This window comes from Corylus avellana, chromosome 6 (assembly GCF_965113065.1).
Source record: "Corylus avellana chromosome 6, dhCorAvel1.hap1.2, whole genome shotgun sequence".
Taxonomy (NCBI): domain Eukaryota; kingdom Viridiplantae; phylum Streptophyta; class Magnoliopsida; order Fagales; family Betulaceae; genus Corylus; species Corylus avellana.
In genome coordinates, this window is record NC_142495.1 from 15,650,295 (window position 1) to 15,672,175 (window position 21,881).

At 35.8% G+C, this 21,881-nt stretch overlaps 1 protein-coding gene across 3 annotated transcripts; it reads right to left on the reverse strand.

Annotated features, from left to right (window-relative positions):
- Window positions 1–90: 90 nt before the first annotated feature.
- On the reverse strand, window positions 91–20,538 carry LOC132187106 (DUF3754 family protein, putative (DUF3754)). Of its 3 annotated transcripts, XM_059601280.2 has the most exons (14): window positions 20,101–20,536; window positions 19,663–19,959; window positions 18,970–19,149; window positions 17,752–17,887; window positions 9,490–9,824; window positions 8,348–8,477; window positions 6,894–7,022; window positions 6,690–6,734; window positions 6,249–6,328; window positions 2,677–2,773; window positions 2,467–2,556; window positions 1,902–1,955; window positions 1,190–1,255; window positions 91–1,095 (listed from the first exon to the last, which is right to left on the reverse strand). In XM_059601280.2, the coding sequence occupies exons 1-14, from the start codon at window positions 20,451–20,453 to the stop codon at window positions 940–942; spliced, it is 2,148 nt and encodes a 715-aa protein (XP_059457263.2). In that variant the 5' UTR covers window positions 20,454–20,536; the 3' UTR covers window positions 91–939. The 3 variants fall into 3 exon arrangements, 2 of the variants coding, with proteins under 2 accessions (XP_059457263.2, XP_088373855.1); XR_015912703.1 differs by lacking the exons at window positions 91–1,095; window positions 1,190–1,255 and having other exon boundaries at window positions 2,467–2,594; window positions 2,684–2,773; window positions 20,101–20,538; XM_088517729.1 differs by lacking the exons at window positions 91–1,095; window positions 1,190–1,255; window positions 1,902–1,955 and having other exon boundaries at window positions 2,473–2,556; window positions 2,684–2,773; window positions 20,101–20,538.
- Window positions 20,539–21,881: the final 1,343 nt, after the last annotated feature.

Genomic DNA, 21,881 nt, shown 5'->3' on the forward strand with positions numbered 1-21,881 from the left:
TTTTTTATCCTGTCTTTAATAGAAGTTTATGCTATTATTATTATTTTTTGATAAGTAACTATTATTTTTTTTGATAAGTAATGTTTATATATCAAAAGCGCAGAGGGGCGCAACCCTAGTACACATGGAGTATACAAGAAAAACGACTAGCTAGAAGAAGAGAAAAGAACAAAGAAATCAAAATAGCTAATAACTATAGGAGCGAGCCAAGCAGCTGTCCAAGTGTAAAGCGTATGAAAAAAGAAGGCCGTGAGTTCCTCCAATGATCTCTCTGAATCCTCAAAGCATCTTTCGTTCCTTTCTAAGCAAAGGCACCACATAATGCATAGAGGGACCATTTTCCAGACAACAGCATACCTAGAGCGACCTCCCGCCCACCAACAAGCAAACAAGCCCGCTACCTTGCTAGGCATAACCCAATACAACCCAAAACGACTGAAGATGGCCTGCCATAAGGAATGAGCAATCTCACAATGAAGAAAAAGATGATCAATAGTCTCCTATTAATTTTGCATAAGCAACATCTATTGATCACGATAATATTCATTTTCCTGAGATTATCAATTGTGAGAATCTTCTCTAACACTGCCGTCCAAGTAAAGAAAGCCACTCTCGAGGGTGCCTTGGTGCGCCATATGCTCTTCCAAGGAAACGAACTCGCTTCTTTGCTTACCAGGATATTGTAGAATGATTTAACATCGATATTGTAGAATGATATAATAAGTAACTATTATTATTATTATTATTATTATTATTATTATTTGTCCCGTTTTCTTCTTATGCATTTTGGGCGCTACACATGGCAATGGCATCTCTCTCTTTCTCTCTCTCTCTCTCTCTCTCTCCTTCTTCTTCTTCTTCTTCTTTTCCTTGCCAAAATTTCTTTCATACGTAGTAGCTAGCCTGAAAAATGAAACACTGGATATTGACCAATCAAAATTATCTGAGCAAACAATTCCAACGTTCTTTAAGGCCCTCATATGCCTTTGGACATGGAACAGCCTGCACTCTATTACTTCCATCAATACGATCCGTTTCAGTTACTAGGCCCAGCCTCACCAATGTATTGATTGCCTTGTCGATCGGCATTTCAACCTGCAAAACCCACTTCTTTCTTAACTTTCCTTCCATCTCTTTATTTATGGACCAATGAATAATACATTACAAGATAATACACTCATTCTCTTACCTCTACTTTAAATGCATCATACATGAATCTCTCACATTTGTCTCCAACACTTCCGCGACAGGTGACCTGCATTTACCACATTTCTTGGTGATCTACATAGCTGATATAAATCCTTTTTTTTATAAGTAATCGACATATATCATTAAAAGTGCAAGGCGCACTCCTAACTGATATAAATCTGGAAAACACTCGTAGTGAATTTCCTGTAAGCTGGAATAGGTAATACATATAGTACCTTTATCAGGGATTATATTCTTAGGAACACAACTAGACCACTCAAATTGTATCTTAGACTAGGACTCTTCTACTGCAATTTGATCTACATGTAAACTTCTTTATTATTCGTTCCGCTATTTATACAATATACATTGCAATTTAATTAAAATTATTTGTTATGTATTTCATTTGAACACTCTGATCTCCAATAATAAAATCGAAAAACATATTACTCGTTGAGGAACGAAGTCATTCTTTTGGATTTACATTCATCAACTATGAAATTTAAGTTTCTAAGGAAATCTATTCCACAATGTCATGAAAGAATTGAAAAATGAAACTACTGATGAAATGAATGTATTATCCACCCACAAGAGTAGTTTATACCATTAATGAGACATATACAGAAGGTTGATTCGACTTTACATGAAAACAGGATCAATCAAATAGAAATACTAGATGCAGAACCGTTAAAAGTGAGATGGGAAAGGCACACCTGGCCCTTTTCTGCTTTGAGAAGGATTGCATATGCCAAAATGGCTTCCTTGTACTGCACATAGTAAATTATTGTTAAGAGTTGACATAATCATCAGAAAGTCCATCCTATCTTAATCAAAAAGTTTTCAAATTAGTTGTATCAAGCCAAGTACTTTGCTAGCACGTAGGCGCTTTTTGTTAGATACCTGTACTTCTTTGAAAGCTATTTAAAATTTTCAGCCACACAACTAAAATTATGAGTTACATTACTTAAGACTTCTCCCTCAGACGACATAAAGACAGTCAATATTGTTAACATATAAATAAATCAAATAGTTTCTGTTCAACCATATAGAATGGAGGAAAAAAAGTCCCTTTAAATGGCTAAACAGGACTAATAATTTAGTTAGTCCCAATCCACTATCTTGATGTTGACATGGAACTAAACCTGACATGATCAAATTCAATCCTAAAAGATGTGGCTGATTTAAAACCTTCTACTATGCAAAAACATACTCTGGACCCAATAAAACCTATATGATGCAGAAAGATAAATACATTCATAAAACTGAAAGAATTCTCACTTGCTGTTGTTCAGAAGCATCTAAAAGAAAATGCACTGAGCCAAAGCCACTTGCTAAGGTTTTCTCATAGAGTGTCTTGTTCACCAATAACTGTAACAAACGATGGCTTCAGGACATCATTTATATGCCTTAAAATAAATAGGACCATAAAAGATATGATTAGATCATAATCGGCTCCAAGACCGCACAGGATAAATTGAATTGACTCACTTGATACCTATCCCATGTCTGCTTGTAACCTAGAACTACACGAGTCACATAAATTATAAGAGCGCTGCTAGCAACCACATCAAGAAATATTGCTGATCTGACACAAAAATTGAAACAACAATATGTTACCAGAAATTTCTGAAAGAAATTTAAAAAGAGAACATATTATGAATTTGCTACTGTAAATTAGGAGTCATGAGAAACAGAAATGTGTCAAATTATCATATTGAAATTCCCCAATCCAAAAAGGAACCAAACTTATCAATAGAAAATGACAAAACAAAGAAGAGCAGAAACATTATCCTGTTTAAGAACTCTGCCAGCAGCAGATACTGTTGGGAAAAATAAACTGTAGATTCCCTGCATTCTTTTTGGATTCATCCTCCTTGGATTTTTGCCAAGGGTCTACATGCGAAGTCCAGTGATGGGATGAGCATTATGTGTAGTTCACTTTTGCCAATATTATGTTTAATATTATATACTCTCTCCTATAATGTTTTATTACTTAAGGCAAAACAATCTCAATCCTAATCCAGCAAATGGAAAGTAAAACCACGAAAATGATTGTCTTCTATATCCCTTGTGTTAGGATGAGTTGGTTAAATTAGGTTTGTTAAGTGCTCACAAGTCTAGGAGTCATAAGGCACCACACACTGTCAAGAAAGTCTGGGTAAGAAAAGGGGACCGTATCCACCCTTTGAGGCAAGATAATGGTGATTTGAGTTTGACCTAGGACATTGGGTCGTATCTCTAGGATCGTATTTAGTGTCTCATTCATCATCCTAGGGCATGGCAGTTTGCATGTTGCATGTTGCATTTTGCTTTATCATATTTTCTGTGGTTTTTCATGCATTGCATCTTTTGTCTGTTTTCATTTTTTTAATTAAAAAAAATTTGTGCGCGGGACCCATATTGAGTGTATGATATCCTTTTTTGTGGTCAGTGATTTGTAGGCATATATGAATGAATTATGTGAGTGTTATGCAAGAGGAGTGATTTTTTGTGAATTAATTTTCAAAATGGTGCCTAAGTGCCACATAAAATTTTAATAATACTTGCACAATTTGATTGTCAAAAGTTTGAGTTTGACCGCATCTGAATGTTTGGTGGGCAAACATAAGTGGGGAAAACACATATTTAAGGACCACATTGAACACAAACTAGTTGAACCTAGGACTTTCATTTTCATGTCATATCTATCCCAAGTCACTTAAGTACATGTGATCTATAGAAAGAACCGATGTTCTTAGATATAGCAAAAGGTGAACATTGCCTGATCTAAAATTGGAATCTATTGGTCCTTCTAGAAAAAGCCAATGTTCTCTCATTGCAGAAAAAGAAAAACATTGTAAATGGACTCGGATGACATTTTAGTGCTTGGTGTTAGGCAGTACATATAAGAGTGTACCTAAGTCCTATTGGTTCGGTTTGGCTTTTGATTTTTTAAGTGTGATTATCCTCTACTTGTGGTTTCATGAGTATGCCTAACCTTCTCACAAGTTTAAGGTCTTATGCTCATTTATTGACAATCACCACACATATCATGCAAGTGTTATTTAAAATTTATAAACCATGTTTGCACCATTGTGAAAATTGACTTAATTTTAATTTTTTACCTCCTCAAGCATACATCTCACATTTGGCATTTAAGAGTGCTTTAAATCATTGAGTATCTATCTATAAAAAAAATCATTGAACATCTAAAGTTGGAAGTATGCATTCAATATGCTTTTGTGAGTGAAAGTTGGAAGTTGAGTGAGGGGGAGACGTGTGCTTTGAAATTGCAAACTTTTGTGTTTATTCAGACATTGTTTTTCCATCATGGCATTTACTACATCACATAGTGATCAACACAGGCATATGCTATCTAGTTTGTTAAACCTTTGCACATCATGTTGTCTTAGTCCAGATGCATCATAGTTGAGTCTAAGTAGATGTTTGTGGATTATGTTCAATGGTGATTAGTTTTGGTGTTGATGTGCTTTGTGGAAGTTTGTGTTGCATATTTAAAGTCATCAAGCTGAGTTGGTTGGCTTTCCCTTTGTCATTTTTTGACAAAAAGGGGGAGGAATTAGATAGGGGGAGTAGGTAATGGTAGTTCTCTTTTACTTATCAAAAAAAAAAGTAATGGTAGTCAAGGAGGGTAGGTTTTTTGTTATGATACTTGACTTTGATGATTAGATTTTGTGTTCCCTCATTGTTTTCATTGAATGATAGAAATTTGTTTATCATATTGTTTTATTATAATTTATGTTCTTCATACTTTTGATGAGTTTGTAAGTGTTTCAGGTCACAGGGTCTTCATCAATGAGTTACTTTAGTGGTTTGATAGGGTTATCTTGTAATTCATTGTAATTTTTCATTAAGTTGTAATATTTGTCAAAGAATTGTTAAAGGGGGAGTTTGTTAAGTTTTAAAGTTACCAAATTCAATGTCAAAACAAGTTGGGATGTAAGGTTTGAGTTAAGGATTAAGTCGGTGTAAAAGTTGGTCCAAGACATGAAGAATTCAAGTTTACTAATGCAGTTTAGCAAAGACCTAGTCGGAGTAAAACAACTATATCTTTTGATTCCAACATCAGATGAAGGCAAGTTTTGTGGCGTTTGAAAGCTAATTCAAAGGGCTCTAACCAGAGTTCTTATAATGTTTGGAGTTTTAACACCTCAAATCTATTCACTCTTAATCTTAATATGGTCATGACACATATTTTATTTACTCTTCATTATTATATTATTATTTCTCAATATTTTTTATTATTTGCATCTTTAATTATTTTCAAGTGTTACACCCAGAGTTCTAGGTTGCAACAAACGAGGTTCGTTTGTGAAGGTGATTTCTATAGAAAAAGCCAGAGGTTTTAGAGCCACTACGGTAGGAGGTTAATGTGCCATTTACTACAGTTGCAAGATTGGGTCTTGAGTGTTACAAAAGTTATATAAGTAAGAACAATCTATAACATAAGTCTTCTATAGTGGATCCCTCTGGAGTTGGCTAGCCTCGGAGGGGTTTTATTTTTGAAGAGGTTTCCACTTTCTTACCAAAATATTTGTGTTGTTTGACTTATGCTTTTGTGGATTATGGTATTGATAACTCTGGTAACTGAATTAATAATTGGCTTAGTAATCTTGTGTGTAACAACTTGGGTCTAAATCAGAATTTTCACATTGAAGTAAGAATACCAAAACAACAAAAGAAACAAAGTTAATGTTACAATAACAACATAAAAATGATCAAATACTTGCAATAAGTTCAACTTAAACACATGTTAGAGGTCAATGATCATAGTACGGTATGTAGTCTCAACAAGCAGTCTTTAATTTGGAGAACGTTAAAAGGGATTTAAAGAAGAATGGGTGACATACAAAACTTAAAGGAAGTGCTTAGCTAGCGCCCATTACGCCTACGCATGTGGCCCTCTTATAATAATTTGATACCACAAGAATTCATAAGTATTCCAGGAGAAAGCTACTCGAAGAACCAATTGCCACTTTTTTTTTTTATCTTCAATACACTATTCAGTGTCATGTTACTAAAATTCAAGGAGCAATTACATGAAAACTAAAAATACATACGGAGAAGATAAGACGTCCTCAAACTTGTAGTTTATGAAGAATGCCAAAAGTCCCACTATTGTGGCAGCATCCAAGCGTACCTACAAGTTCAGAGTTGCTTAATGGATTAAATATTATCCCATTAGACCATTACTATATTCCAAAATCATTAATCAAAATTTGCACACGTCTGACAACTTAATGCAACTGGCTTAAGCAGGTAAGCATTAACTAGGTCTAGTATTTAGTCCAAGGCCCACTAACTACCAATCTTTTCTTTTCTTTTTTTGTATAGATCACTGACTACCAATCTTATATAGTATGTTGGGCACCTCTGTCAAATATGATACAAGCTTCAATCAATGAAAATGAATCAGATGCATATTAGCATAAACACTGGTAATGGATTAAATTATAGAAACTCTCGAACATGTCAAAAAGATTGATCCAATCCATTCATACCGTGTCTATGATACGGAAAGATAGCTTTTTGTGGGGGAAGATGACCTACAAACAAATTTGACAACAATGTGAAATTCAGGCAAAAGATAACAAAATTATAAAAGAAGTATGTGTGGAAAGTTATTAAAAAAGCATTGGAAATCACATGAGATGAGCATAAAATATTGGACAGTTGACGGACATCGCAGTCTCAGAAGTATTTACTGGTAAATCCGGAATAGGAATTCTTTCATAGATCTTTAACTGCAATGATTGAACCTCAGCTTCATTTTCAGCATCGCTCTTGCTGTCTTCCTTGGTATAAAGTAAAATCAATTCTTGGAATGATGCCTCCTAATTTGAAAAGGGCACCAACTCTTTAGATCATAGACTGGTAATTCATATCGACATTCCTTAAAATATTATATCACTACAACAATAAATATCATTCCAAATAGGAATGATAGGCGAAACTGTTAATAAATTAAAATAAATGCATGTTGAAAGAGGAGATCATACTTTTGAGTAAAGGTACGGAGAAGGAAAAATAACAGTCAATTTTGGGACTTATATGACATGTGAAGGAGAATTGTGGTATGACAACAATAATTCCTGTCCCTACAATTTGGAATAAGGACTAACCTGCAATATTAACCATCTCCGTATAAAAAATAGCCAGTGTATAGTCTGAGTGATACAGTAAAAAGATGATGCAGACATAATACTTCATTATTGAAAGGCAGATACAATAATGAGTGTTGTTGTGGAAGTGGAAACCCTAAGCTGCACCTTAACGCACTGATCTTCCTCAAACTTACTGAAAAGAATCAAGTGCTTTCTTAATTCTGCGAAACATCTTTAGGCCAGATATTTTAAAAAAGCAAGATTGGGTTAAGATACATTGAATGCTGAAGCAAATATTCCATATGTGAATGTAGTTGGACCACTGACCAGCTCCCAACATGTCTTCTTAATGTATCCATGTCATCCCTACAAGATCACTTTTCTTTTTGGAGGTTCCTATGGTATGTATGTCAATACTATTGTTCTCCACTGCAACAGAGAATGAATCCTATACACAAAATTCAAAATGCCCTAATAACAGGTTATATATTCCTAGGTTTTTACAAAAACAATGGAATTATGTGAAGGAATAGACTGGAGCTACATGACATCTGTAATTTCTTAGCTCACTCAACCCTGATATGTGTTATCAAAAGAAAATAAAAATAATAACTAATTATAGCTAATTAAGTCAAAGACAGGGTTCGAACTCAAGACCTTTGCTCTGATACCAAGTTTTTTGGATAACTTGTGATTTAACATAATTGCCTTTAAAATTATTATTTTTATTTATTTTTTGTTACAATCACTTTCTTTTTCTGAATGCATGTTGCTCTTGAAAACGTCGCATCTTTTCCTTCGCCTCAAATATTCCCCCTTAACTTTCACCATTTTTAGAACAATCAACCACCCCATTCCTTTTTCTATTCTGAACCCTTTTCTGTGTCTTTGGCCTTTTAATATTCTAAGTATTCTAGCCTTTTATGTACAGAAGACTGATGAACAAGAAATGGGAAAAAGGTGTAGTTTTACTATCTTAAGTTCATCATCCACAGTAAAGCGCGTTATAGACAACATTCTAAATAGAACCAGAGCAGAAGACATGTGGAGAATACCTGGAGAATTGACTGTGAGAGAAGAATGGAAATGGAAGTTTTAAATATCTTCCAAAGATTGTTTCCACAGTATTTCCTTGAAGCCGGTCTCCAAATATCACTAAGTGATATCCTTGATAAGAAAATAGGCCTGGGTGAACAATTCTTTTATTACTTGGTCATTTCAGAGGGTGCTTTTCAATCTTTTTTTTTTTACAAGTAATTCTTTTATTCATGCCATGCTTTTCAACTTAAATAACCTCTAATTAAATGGAAATTTTAGAAATCAAACTTGCTACCATGGCATGAATATGACAATACAGAAGACCTTAAACTCCCAATTATTTTTTGGTCCAACAAAATTAAGTACACTATCCGTACTATTGCTTCAGTTAATATTAGTAGTTAAAGTTGAAATTTTCTTAGATAAAATCAATAAAAAAAAATTATAGAAAGCAATGAGAAAAAAAAAAAAATCATTTTATTCTTCTCTCAGTTTCGAGAGAGTCCTAAATCCTGCCCCACCCACCTATGGCTGCAATACCAGGGTTGCACACAGAATCTCCTTAAGGAGATTAGCACTGCTAACAGAAATATAATTTCTATATTTTGTCTGGAAATGCTTGATTTTACCTGACAATATCATCATCCAGGATTCTAGGGAAACAAAGCCAGTATAATTAAGGCATAACTATACCCTGTGAACCGCATCCAGTTACATCAATTGATTCTTGCTTTTAGCAGGACCATATTTGGATATGTTTTTCTCCTTTAACAGGATTAAAAGCAGAAAATAATTAAGGAGGTTCTAACAGAGAGCAATAGAAAAAATGTGAAATTTGATCCTTCTTTCCACCAAAAAAACCAAAGGCATACATTTGGACCTAAACATGCAACGCCATTTACCATTCAAATCTAACCAAAGATACAAATCATATGGCTCTACTAATTCATGCAAACATAAAAAAATCCTTACATGGTTTGTGTATCTCTCTTTCAATAGAGTGGATGAACAAATGACCCTACCAAAATATATAAAAATGGGTGATGGCCTATCAGTTTTGATAATGCAGCACCCTATCATGGTTTATCCTTTAAATTATTAAATGAAAAAGACCACTACAACGACAATATAAGAGGAAAGAAATTTAATAGGCACAAACCTCTTGTAAGATTCTGAAGCATTACTATCATTATCAAGCTCATATGGTGTTTCTGGTGTAGGTGGGAGTATTCCAATCCATGAAAGCAATTTCCTCAAGAGCCTTCGACGGGGACCAACTGGTGACAAAATCCCTTCATAACGAGTTACTGCCCTCTGTGCCGCCAGCCAAATAGGAAGGTCCCCCTCTGATAATTGCTGCACTGCCAGCTGGTCATCAAATACACGTTGATTATACAGAAATGATTGCCGAAACACTGACAGATCCTTAAGCCAAAGCTTCAGTCTCTCACTCCACTCTTGTACTTCTTGTGTCTGGATAGCAGTTTGGAGAGCCTGTTCTCGAGTAATAGAAATGAAATCCATCAAAACTGATATGGACTGAATTTGAGAAAATAACACAAAACTCAATGTAGTTCATGAAACTAATCTTGAATTCTGTCATAGCAACTAGGGATCACCAATGAAGAAAAATATAGCATAATAGAAAATAACGCAATCACACAATACACCAAGATTTAAGTGGTTCGGCTAAACAAGTATATATCCACTGACGGAGACGACTTAAAGGAAATTCATTATCAAAATGATAGAGTACAAAGAGTAGTACAAAGAAAACCACTAAAACCCAAAAGTTCCCATACACCCAAATCTCACTTTCACACAAAACAGAATTAAATACAAAAGAAAATCTTCTCTAAATTCCCTTAATGCTGTGTGGCACTCCTGCACCATGAAAATACAACTGAGACTCCTTTATTTTCTCTCACACGGATCTGCTGCTTTTGTGTCTCTTTTTCTCTAGTCCACGAAGTTGCTGCCTTGTACAATATATATAGACCGAATTGGCCAAGTCTTCTAATAAGTGGTAGTCCGTCAAGTGCTTCATGGTGAAGTAAAATCTCAGAACTTAACTAAGAAGCAAACTTCACCAAGAAGTAAAACAAGGAGAGACAAAATGTGTGGCTAAGAAAGAACAACAAACAATGGGGCCCACACTTGACTTGAGAAATGCAAGTCACTCATGCTACAAAAAAAATCTTCCCGTGACTACCCTGGTTTGAAGCTACCAAGAAGCTACATGATTCATTATAAAGTCACACTTATTTGATTGATCTAAGCTTTAAATTATAATGCCTTTTAAGTCGGATCCATAGAAACAATCACATACGCAGTAAACATGCAAAGCCATATACCTTGCAATAGTGACCAATACAGTTTCAAGCAGAGGCATAAAAGAGTTTTGCTAGATCTATAGAAATTCCATTGACAAATGTTAAAATGAGTTAGCAAAGAGGTCAGTGTTCCTTCTCAGAAAGCAGTTTCACATGTAACAGAAGAACTAAAAAGGAGCAAAAAGATATGAACTATGTTATGGAGTGCTATGAACAATTTTAAAAAATAAAAAATAAACAAAATCACCAGATGAGGGGAAAAAAGATCTAAAGACACTCTAAAACAACTATAGAACTAAAATATAAACAAAGTCTGAGCATTGCATATCTAAAGAATTTGTAGAAGTTATAATTTTAAATAGGTGATGCTGACGGGTTCTATGCTTCGAACAAACTTGCTCTAATAATCAATTCATTCTTTGTTTCTAGAATTGATTTCATCATCCATATCAACCGGTTGACTTCGATTAGATGTGTTGAGGTGAAATTTCCAATTCTTCTATTATTTTCCTCTCCTTCCTCCATCCACACACTAGAGGTACTGATTGTGATTTCCTGTACACTGACCATGAAGCTAATCATATCATATTCTGAGGTTCATGTTGCTACTGGTATTTTTATATTTCACATTGCAATCACATTGAGGCTTTCCAAAACAAAATTTCAGATGGTGTGTATGTTTGAATTCAAGAATATTGAGAATTTTTTTTCTGCTATGATGAGGGAAAGGCCCAAAAATACAGACAAAGGTTACATACAACACATAAAGTATGCTTGAGTTTTTTTTTTTTTTTTTTTTTTTGATAAGTAAAAATGTATATAACAAAAAAACCCAAAAGGGCGCAACACAATTACACTGGGTAGAAGCGAGCGCCAAGAATCGCCCAAGAAAAAAACCCTAAGCTCACAAGGAGCCCCACAAGAGACCCACATAGACCCAAACAAAAACCCTAAAGCCCAAAACATACCAGGACTAAGACCTACAAAAGCCCAATAACAACCCTAAAAATCCAAAGGCCCTACTGCACCTCAGGGGGGAAAGAAAAAACATTTTTAGACCCATGAAACCCCTGCCGACGCTAGCACTTCGCCTGAGTCGCCTTCAAATTTAAGGTGCACTCCAAACCTCAACCCCTTAACCTTAGAAAGAGAAACAAACTCCCTCTTCTCCTTATCGATAGCCAAAAAAAGATCCAACATACCTTTATCGTCACCTCCCCAGGACAACCCCATCACAAAGGCGAGATTCATCGTGTCGATCACCTCCTTGGAATAGCCCTCCTCCCCCTCCACCGTAGTTTCAACCACAATCTCGGCAAGCAGCTCCTTGTTTTTATGCAGCTGCTTAGCAACCTTTTCTTTAACCCTTCGGGAATAACACAATTGAGACTTGGAAACAGGGGAATGCAAGCGACTATTACTGATACCCAGCTCAGCTGCCCCACTGGTGTGAGGAGCAGACGAGGGCGCCTCTTCCACCGGCATAGGAGGAGAAGCAATTTTCAACCCAAAACATCCTTGACAGATCAAACCTTTTTCAGGAACAGGAATCTTATCAGCCTTAACAGGAACCTCCTCCTTTCCCAGAGATGACATGGATGCCTCCATCACCACCAACGGAGATGGAGGGATAGCTCTCAGACCAAAGAACCCCCGTCTGATCAAACCTTTTGCCGAAGAAGGTATCCGATCAGCTTTAACAAGAGTTTCCTCCATCGCCGGAGAAAATACAGAATCTGCTGGCCCAGAAAAAGAATCCTCCCTATCCTTGCGCAAATATCAGTCATGTAAATACTCAAGCAGATTCCAGTTTTCTCCGGTGACGGAGGAAACTCTTGTTAAATAAAACGTATTACATCTTAATCTCCCCATAAATTGTGCCATAAAACATGACCAGACCTATGGCCATTCCACATCAAGCAGTTCGCTCTAATTCTATTGCAACTTCATAAATCACCTCTGTCGTAAAATAATCAAGCCCTAACAACAAACGTAGTCCCACTCATTTCAGTGTTGATGGTTACCCTAACAACTCCCTAATATCCACTTCTACTTTTAGTAAATTGCTTTCTGGACAACCCTGAGTACTTGATGAGAATCCATAAGCTGGCCCTTATTTAACTAAGATTAAGGCTTATATGAATTGAGTTGAGTTGTAGTTGCTTTCTTCTTAATCAAGCTCAGTGGTGCTAATATGACAGCCTAGCTTTTCATGTATTTCAGATAGACACTATTGTAAATATAATGTCCAAAGGGACCTTTAAGTAGAAAAAAGAGAAAGAATTCTCGCATTTGAATAATTAATCCATATGGTTACATAGGATTAAATAGAAAAGACCTAGAAACTAATATGGAAGAAATAATGAAATATTACATTGAGAACAAAACACATAAAATCAGAATAATACTAGGCCTAAATGAAGGGGAATCAAATCCAACATTTCCATCTTCAACACTCCCCCTCAAGTTGAGGCATAGATGCCTCTCATGCCCAGCTTGCATAAGGCTGAATGAAGGACACTACTAGATACTCCCTTTGCTAAGATATCTGCAAGTTGGTCGCCAGTCTTCACATATGGTGTTCAGATGATGTTGAAGATGGAAACCGTTGATTTGAGTCCATTGATTTAGGCCCAATATTATTATAATTTTATGTGATTTGATTTGAATGTAATATTCCATTATTTCTTTCCATATTAGGTTTTAGGTCTTTTTATTTAAACCTATGTAACTGTATCGACATAATTCTTCTTCTCTCTTGCTTTCTCTCTTTTCTACTTGGTATCACAGGTGAATTTGGTTCCTAGTTTGTTGTTTTGTTCTGGTTCACGATTTTTGCTCATCTAACCGTGGTGGTGTGACTGGGGCACCCACGTGTTTTTGGTTGTGTGACTAGATGTTTCCCTTCATCTAGGTCACACCACCCCCACAAACGGTACCGTTGGCGTTCTCTGGGCCGTCCCTCCGGCGCACGATGGTGATTGGGTGACCACCTAGTCCATCACAAACATGGGAAAGTGTGTTTTTTGATGCATTGATCATGTACACCAACTGTCCCTTTGGGTTTCTCGGCATATTCTGTTATGGGTTGGAGTTTTTGAGGCCTACCGGAGTACTTTTGTAGAGGCGCGTGGACCTCCAGCAAGGGCAAAGTGGCTTCTCTTCTGCAAGCCTAAACGACACATAGTTTTGATGTTGTTGGAGAACGACATGTTGTTCAACATTCTACTAAATGACAGGTAATCACTAAACAACCTTTAGTTTAGCAACAAAAAAAAAAAAACGGGCAAATGCAGTACTTGTCCTTATGAGTTGATATTATGGTTGAATTTTAATCTTCCCTGATTATTTGTAATTTTCCTTGAGCCTATGTGGTCTGTCTTGGAGCAATTTACATGATTGGATGTTTGATTTGAAAATAACGGAGACAATCAGAAAAGAAAAAAAAAGGGGGTAGAGTCAGGTGACCTCCCATGTTGAAAATCCAACTCTCCAAATCACCACCGCTAAATTGGATGGGCACAGCTATCTTTCTTGGTCACAATCCGCTCTTCTTTTGTATATTAAGAGCAAAGGAAAAATGGGACACTTGAATGGAAAAATTCCAGAACCTAAGCCAGATGACCCGACATATGAAAAATGGGAGGCAGAAAATTCCACCATTATGTCATGGTTGTTGCATTCAATGCAACTGGAGATAAATCAAGGATAATTGTTTCTTCATACAGCAAAAGAGGTTTCGGATGCAACTGCTCAAGACTTATTCCAAAATAGGGAATACTGCTTAAATATGACTTGAAGCGTCAGATACATGGACTAACCCAAGGTGACTGGCTAGTAGCCACTTATTTTCATGAACTCCGTAATTTATGGCAGGAGTTAGATCACTATCAAAACATGTAAAGGACAATAGATTAGCAACAAAATTAGGTACATGAAGGACATAGGATAAGGTCATAAAGAGTGTGACAGAAATAGATCCCCAATTATGTGATCAGAGGCACTAGAGCCAATGACCCAAGGATCATCATCATCGAAGGGAGTAGCAGATGCATTGAGAGCAATAGCTAGGTTATCTATACAAGCGAAGGAGGAGGATGAAAGTGTGTCCAATTGAGACATAAGTCAACGAAGTGTGTCTACCTCTTCTTTGCTCAGGGCCCCCCCATATCAGTAGAAATGAGATGAGTATCTAGTGTGGGAACATTCGTCTCATGTATGGAAGAATGATTGGCCGAGGCCAGATCCCTCCACCTGTGCGACCCCCACAACCTTAGGTAAGTCTCCAGCAAGTCTTCCCAAGTATACCGCGACCAATTACAGTGGTGGCAAAATAGTTTGTCTCTATCATCTGAGGTCGCATCTGCTATTCTGTCACCATCTCGACCTCGGAAATCACCTTTCAAAGTGCGTGGGGAGGCACTTACTAGGGCAAATTGAGTCTGTGAATGAGGATGAAGCATGGTACTGCGATGACTCCTCATTTTGGACGTAGGGAAAAACCTCTCGTCGGGATGGAAGAGATTCCTTCCCAAAAATCTGAACCCGCACAGGGTCATATTCTGAATTCAATCCTCCCAAGAACTCATAAATGCGTTCCTCTTCAATCACCTTCTTAATTTTAACAGCATCAGTAGTACACCAAGTTTGCAAGTTTTGATAGTGATCTAACCCTACCACAAACAACGGAGTTTATGAAAATAAGTGGCTACTAACCAGTCACCTTGGGTTAGTCCATGTATTTGACACTTCAAGTCATATTTAAGTGCAGTGTTTCCCATTTTGGAATAAGTTTGAGCAGCTGCATACCAAACCTCTTTCGCCGTACAAAGAAACAAGTATCCCTGATTAATCTTTGGTTGCATTGAATGCAACAACCATGACATAATGCCAGAATTTTCTGCTTCACATTTGTCACATGTCAGGTCATCTCGCTTAGGTTCTTGAATGTTGCTATTCAAATGTCCAATTTTTCCTCTGCTCTTAATATACAAAGGAACGGATTGTGACCAAGAAAGATAGTCAAGCCCATCCAATTTAACAATAGTGATTTGGAGTTGGATTTTCAGCATGGGAGGTCACCTGACTCTCTACCCCATTTATCTGATTAGTCTCCGTCATTTTCAAATCAGATATCCAATCAAGTAAATTGCTCCAAGACACACCACATGGGCTCAAGGAAAATTACAAATAACAAGGGAAGACTAAAATTCAACCATAATATCAACTCATAAGGACAAGTATTGAATGTGCCTCCTTTTTTTTTTTTTTTTTTGTTTTTGCTAAACTACAACTCATTTAGCACTTACCTATTGTTTGGCATAATGCTGAATGACAGACTACTGCAGAACGACGTGTCATTTTGGGCGTGCAAAAGAAAAGTCTCGCCGCTGCCGGAGGTCGACACGCCGCCATTCAAGTACTCCAATAGGCTGCCAAAAACTCCAAACCACGCCAGAAACTGCCGAGAAAGAGGACAGGATAGGCTGTGTTCACTGTTGACACATCAAAACCCCATTGTCCCGTGTTTCTAATGGATTGGGTGGTCACCCAATCACCACCGTGCGTCAGAGGAACAGCACAGATGATGCCGACGGTGCCTTCTATGGGTGGTGCGACCTAGATGATGGAGGACCACATCTGGTCGCACAACCAACAACTCATGAGTGTCAAAGACTGAGCAGAAACCCACGAACACAAACCAGAAAAGAAGGAAGAAAAACGACCACAAACCAAGAACCAAATTTGGCTATGATACCAAGTAGAAAAGAGAGAAAGAATTCTCTTATTCAAATAATCAATCCATATGGTGGTTACATAGGTTTTAATAGAAAAGACCTAGAAACTAAAACAGAATGAAATAATGAAATATTACATTGAAATCAAATCACATAAAATCAGAATAATACTGGAAATCAAGGGGAATCAAATCCACGGTTTCTATTTTCAATTCCGTGTAGGCTCTACTTAGTTCATCCATAACAAAGGCAACTGTGATGGGCTCTAATGCTTATCCTTTACATAAGCCTACTGATTTGCTTATTCCTCTATTTAGCTGTCCTCACATTATTCACAATTTCATCAAAGATGTTATGTGTGTGTGTGCGTGCACTTCCAAAACACCTATTTTAGAGATACAGATATGAATACTCTATTGTATGTTTTCTAATAAAGACCATATCTCTCTCCATTTCTCCATTTATTGGTTTAATAAGATGACAGCTTTCACTCTGAATCTCCCTAGCATACATGCATACTAGTTATCATAAACTTTTGAATTAGGTCTCTTCAATCATTCATTGTTGCCAAAAGTTCAACAATGTAAATCACAAAGTTAAAGCTTAACATCTGACCAGTTTTGAATAGTTCCTTCATTTCTAACATAAAGTTACTAAAAAAGTTTTCACGATCAGACATTTCTTAACTATTGTGGTCTTTTCTATAGTTAAAGAAAAAAAAATCAATCATCAACTCACAACATATATTTTTTCTTTCTTTTGCTTTCTACCATTGAAATAGAGGCTACACAATAGGAAGTAGCCTTCCCCATCCCAAATCCATCCCCTGTGAGTTGAATGCAGGACTCACAAAGAAAGTTTATCACGCCAGTCAAATCACATGCCTTCCAACAATAAGAAAAAATCTATATGTGAAATTAATCCACAAATAATTTTTTATAATCTTTTAAATTAAATTTAATGATGAAAGGCATTCCTTTCATGTTTATGAATAGCTCCTATCAAACACAAGATAAACATTATGACGCACCCTATTTCCTTAATCATTTTGGGGTTTCCACTATTTTGTTAGTTCCTTCATAATAAAAGGCTCACTTGTATGAAAACAAAAGAGATATGATTGAGCGTACACATATGCAATTCTCTTGACAATTTGTCGCGAAGGAATATAGTAGTGAATAGACACCATCTCAGCCTATTTCCTATAAAGAAAGTCCACATGTGACTACAGAATCAAGAAATGCTTATGAAGACATTCTACATATGTACGTACATAAGTATGTTTATACACGTGAATAAGGGATACCTTCCAATTTCTGCTTAAACAAAAGTTTCAGAAAATAGAATCACCTCATTTATCCAGGCGCCAAGTTTCCCTAAGGGCTTGGATATTATAAAGAAAAATCCTCGCAGAAGTTTGGACTGTATGTAATCTAGTTTTTCAACAATAAGGAGGCCCTTCTGCCTCTCAGTTGCATATCCCCGCCTGCATGGAAAAATTGACGACAAGTTAATGACCTACAAAATCTTGCAATGTAGAATATCCAGATAATGCTAAGTCCAGTGCACTTAAGTAAATGAAGTAACTGCCTAAACATATTGTATAGAAATTTATTGTATGAAAGACCTTTGATCTTCAACCTCTTTTTCTTTTTACTGATCAACTTTTGATTGTATATATTTATAACATGAGGTCATATTAATCAGCTTCCTTTTGCCGTGTATATCAGAATTCTTAGCATTTTTCTTATTTTAAAAATACTTAACCTCATTATGATTGCTCAATTTCAATCATAAACATAGTGGTTATTGGTAAGTTATACACGCATCCAATAGGTCTGGAACCAAATACCTCACTCTCCTCCTTGTTCTGGTAAGAGAAGGAGATACCCTTTAAGCTAAAAACACATTCATTAAACAGATGAAATATGCTAGATCATGATTTTATGTAACCAAATCCTATTTCCTAACAAATAGTGCTAAAATCAATTTCCTAACAAATAGGGAACCTTAGATAGTAGATACCATAGGCACCGACTCGGGACATTATGCTATTCACGTATTATTGAAGCCATCATTTCAATATACATGAATGCATACATTCATATATATATATATATATATATATATATATATATATATATATATATATATATATATATATGTTATTCAGGATATTATGTTTTGTGTTTGGGCTAGAATAAGCTCCCTCCATGATCTCAATCCATCCCAGAAAATAGATGGTTTTAAAGAGCATGGAGAGTCTCGAAGAAGATATTTAAGAAAAAGTAGAATTATTTGTATTGACTTTTTGAGTTTATACACACACACACACACACACACACGCATACACACACCTACATTATGAGTATATAGACAGTTTATGTATTAGTGCTTTCTTACTATGGTTCTGAAACTGCAATCGGAAATTTTAAACTTCTATGTTTGACATCTACTATCTCATCAAAAATAATAGCTAATGCATATTTCATCATCTGGCTTGTTCAAATTTCTTGTATAAGTAAATATGAAGACAAAAGCAACACATTCAAGAAAATATTACATCACCTGAATATTATTGCATTGGACTCGGATGCTTTCTTCCAATCAATATATACTGGCAAAGTAAGGAGATAATCTGTGTTCAGTGCAGATGTCAACATCAAGTCCCTAGCTGATAATTCTTCAAACTGAGCATCATAAAGAAGTTGCATGAAAGCACGCTGGAAACGAGTGGCAACAGCAACACTGTGAACAATTTTACATAATAAGTTAAAATACACCTGAAGCATGAAGCTAAACAACACTTACAAAATCAAATAAATCTTGAAAGTCAACACATCATACAACATCCCAAATATTTAAGAAGCCTTAATAAACTCTCTTCACAAAAACATTTAATAGAACAGAACATACTAGAGTAAAAACAAAAACCAAATCAGAATTAGTGTAATTATCACTTTCCTCAAAGAATGTTTGACTTGATCTCATTAAAATGGTTCATTTATTATTGTAAAATAAAAGAATCTCTCTTATGCTAATAATATATCCACAATAAAAGAAACTCCCTTATGCTAATAATATATCAACTAAAAATTGTTTTTTCTTGTTTAATGCATTTACAACAAAAACAGACATCAGCGTATGCACCAATAGCACATTAGTAAGCAACTTTTAACTTTTATAACTCAATTCATAAAGTTCTTTAGTTCAAGACAAGGAGAAAACAGTGTGATGCCTGCAAGACAAATAGTGACAAACCTGGATCCACCATCAGAATATTCCTTGACATTTTTGTCTGAAGAGCCCAATAGATTTCTCAAGTCCAGACCGTGAATGAAAGACATAGGCTTATCAAGTTCACCATCTTCCTCCTCATATCTCTCTGCACTCCCAACTCCATTAATGCCATCTCTAGCATATTCTGCCTCCTTCCCATTTGTAACAAACTCCTCATTAATTGTTTCTCCTTTCCCCATGGAACTAGCAAACGAATAATCAGTACGCATTTCTTCTAAAATTCCTTTGTGTTCAGCATGAAGAATGGAGTCCAAGCACCTGCAGTTACACAAACATATAACAATCTAGTGTTGGATTTATACAGAAACGAAATGACCATAAAAATTAATTTCAAGGAACTCACCCACCCATATCTCTTAAACACGCATAAATGCATAAAAAGAATCTATTTGGGCTTACGATGAGAGAAGAAGAAACTGATTGGCATCATCATCATCTTGCTGAGACTCAAACATCATCAGAACGACGGCGTCTAAGAGCTCGGCCTTGGAAACCGGGATGTACTTCTGCCTCGGCACTTGTATTCTCGAAATAGAAACTCCATCCTCTTCTTCGCCGACCTTTCCGGGAAGAAAATCTTTGTTTTTCTTCATCTTCTTCTCCGACTGCGCCAAGTTGATAGTATCACTAGTGGAGCCGAAGCGCATCTCCTGACACCCAGGGAGAGAAGAACAGCGAATTCTGATTGTGGAAGGAGGCGCTGCTAATGAAAGAGCGCCGAGGGTGCCGAGAGCATGCCAAGAAACTGACATCAGAAGAAGCAGAAGAAGAATCTTTAATTCGGAGACTGCTGCTTCCAAGGCATTCTTGTTAACCAACCTCAATATTGGAAACGAAAAGAGAATTTTAACGGTCGAGAGTGTGTGCTGGAAACCTCGTTAGTTAAATTTTTGGATAAGGAATATGCTCTTATGCAATAAATATTCGGTAAACACCATATATGTTTGTCAAAGGACTAAAAAAAACTTAACCCCTTAACTATCCACCCATTTACACTTTTAACCTCAATATTTAAAAAGTGACACTTTATCTCCCAAAGTATTTGACATTGACACTTGATCCCCATGAAATACACTTTACCCATGAAATATTTTGAGTTGACGCTTTACTCTCAAAGTAACTAAGTTTTGGGGGGTAAAGTGTCAACTCAGGAGGTAAAGTGTCAATTCAAAATACTTCAGGGAATAAACTGTACTTCATGGGGTCAAGTGTCAATATCAGATACTTTAGGGGGTAAAATGTCACTTTTTAAACATTAGGGTTAAAAGTGCAAATAAATGAATAGTTCATGAGGGTAAAGTGTATTTTTCCCAATAAAAAAATTCAACTATTCTTCTAAAAAACAATCTTAACATTTTTACTTTTTATATCATATCAATCACTTTTTATTACTATTCAAATAAAAAAAATTACTATAAAACAATTTTTTTTTTTTTCACTTTTTCATACAAAACATTCTTATTTTTTTCTTACATCAATCAAATCTGTTATAGTTTTAGTCCACTTCATTTTTCAAGTCCTTCGTCAAACACAACCATATTTTTAAGATAAAAATTAGTTACAAATTAGTTTAATAAGATGAAATGTGTCTTAAATCTTGTAACTTTTAAGTGAATTTAATGGCTAATTAACTTCATCTCTCTCAAGCAATCATCTCTGTTTTTTAAGCTAATCTCCATTAATAAAAATCAAAGCTCGAAAAACTCCACAAACATGGAAAAAAAATCTTATTTTTCGTCTTGATCTCCACGTTTTCTAGGTTCTTTCGTTGATGGAGTTTTCCAAGAAGAAAAACTCATTCCCAAGCCCTGCTCCATTTAAACTCATACCCGGTCCTATGTTTACATCAAGAAAAGAAAAGAAAAGAACAAAAAAAAAGGGATTTTTTCCTTGCTTGTCTAGACCGCGAAATCCAGAAGAAAAAATAATATATAATTTTTCAATTGGGTTCCTTTACTTCATTGAATAATATATCGCTTGCTCCCTGATGTTAACGAATGAACGACAACTTTTTCTAAAAACCGTTCCCTCGCACCTTACGAACTTCTGCCTACAACCCTTGAGGAGCGTCTTCAGTGCATTCTGTTGGGATCAATGTGTAAAAGTAAACTTCAAAAATTTTCTTTTTACTCATTGGAATAAAAACGATCACCTAAACCTTTAAATCTATAGCAAACATA

What these genes read in the sequence shown, in the direction of transcription:
- LOC132187106 (XM_059601280.2), bottom strand. Translation starts at nt 20,453, where the DNA reads ATGTCAGTTTCTTGGCATGCTCTCGGCACCCTCGGCGCTCTTTCATTA. An exon ending in TCAAAGCAGAAAAGGGCCAG is followed by an intron (nt 1,256 to 1,901) that starts GTGTGCCTTTCC and finishes TGGTAAATGCAG; the next exon opens with GTCACCTGTCGCGGAAGTGT. An exon ending in ATGATGCATTTAAAGTAGAG is followed by an intron (nt 1,096 to 1,189) that starts GTAAGAGAATGA and finishes TGGGTTTTGCAG; the next exon opens with GTTGAAATGCCGATCGACAA.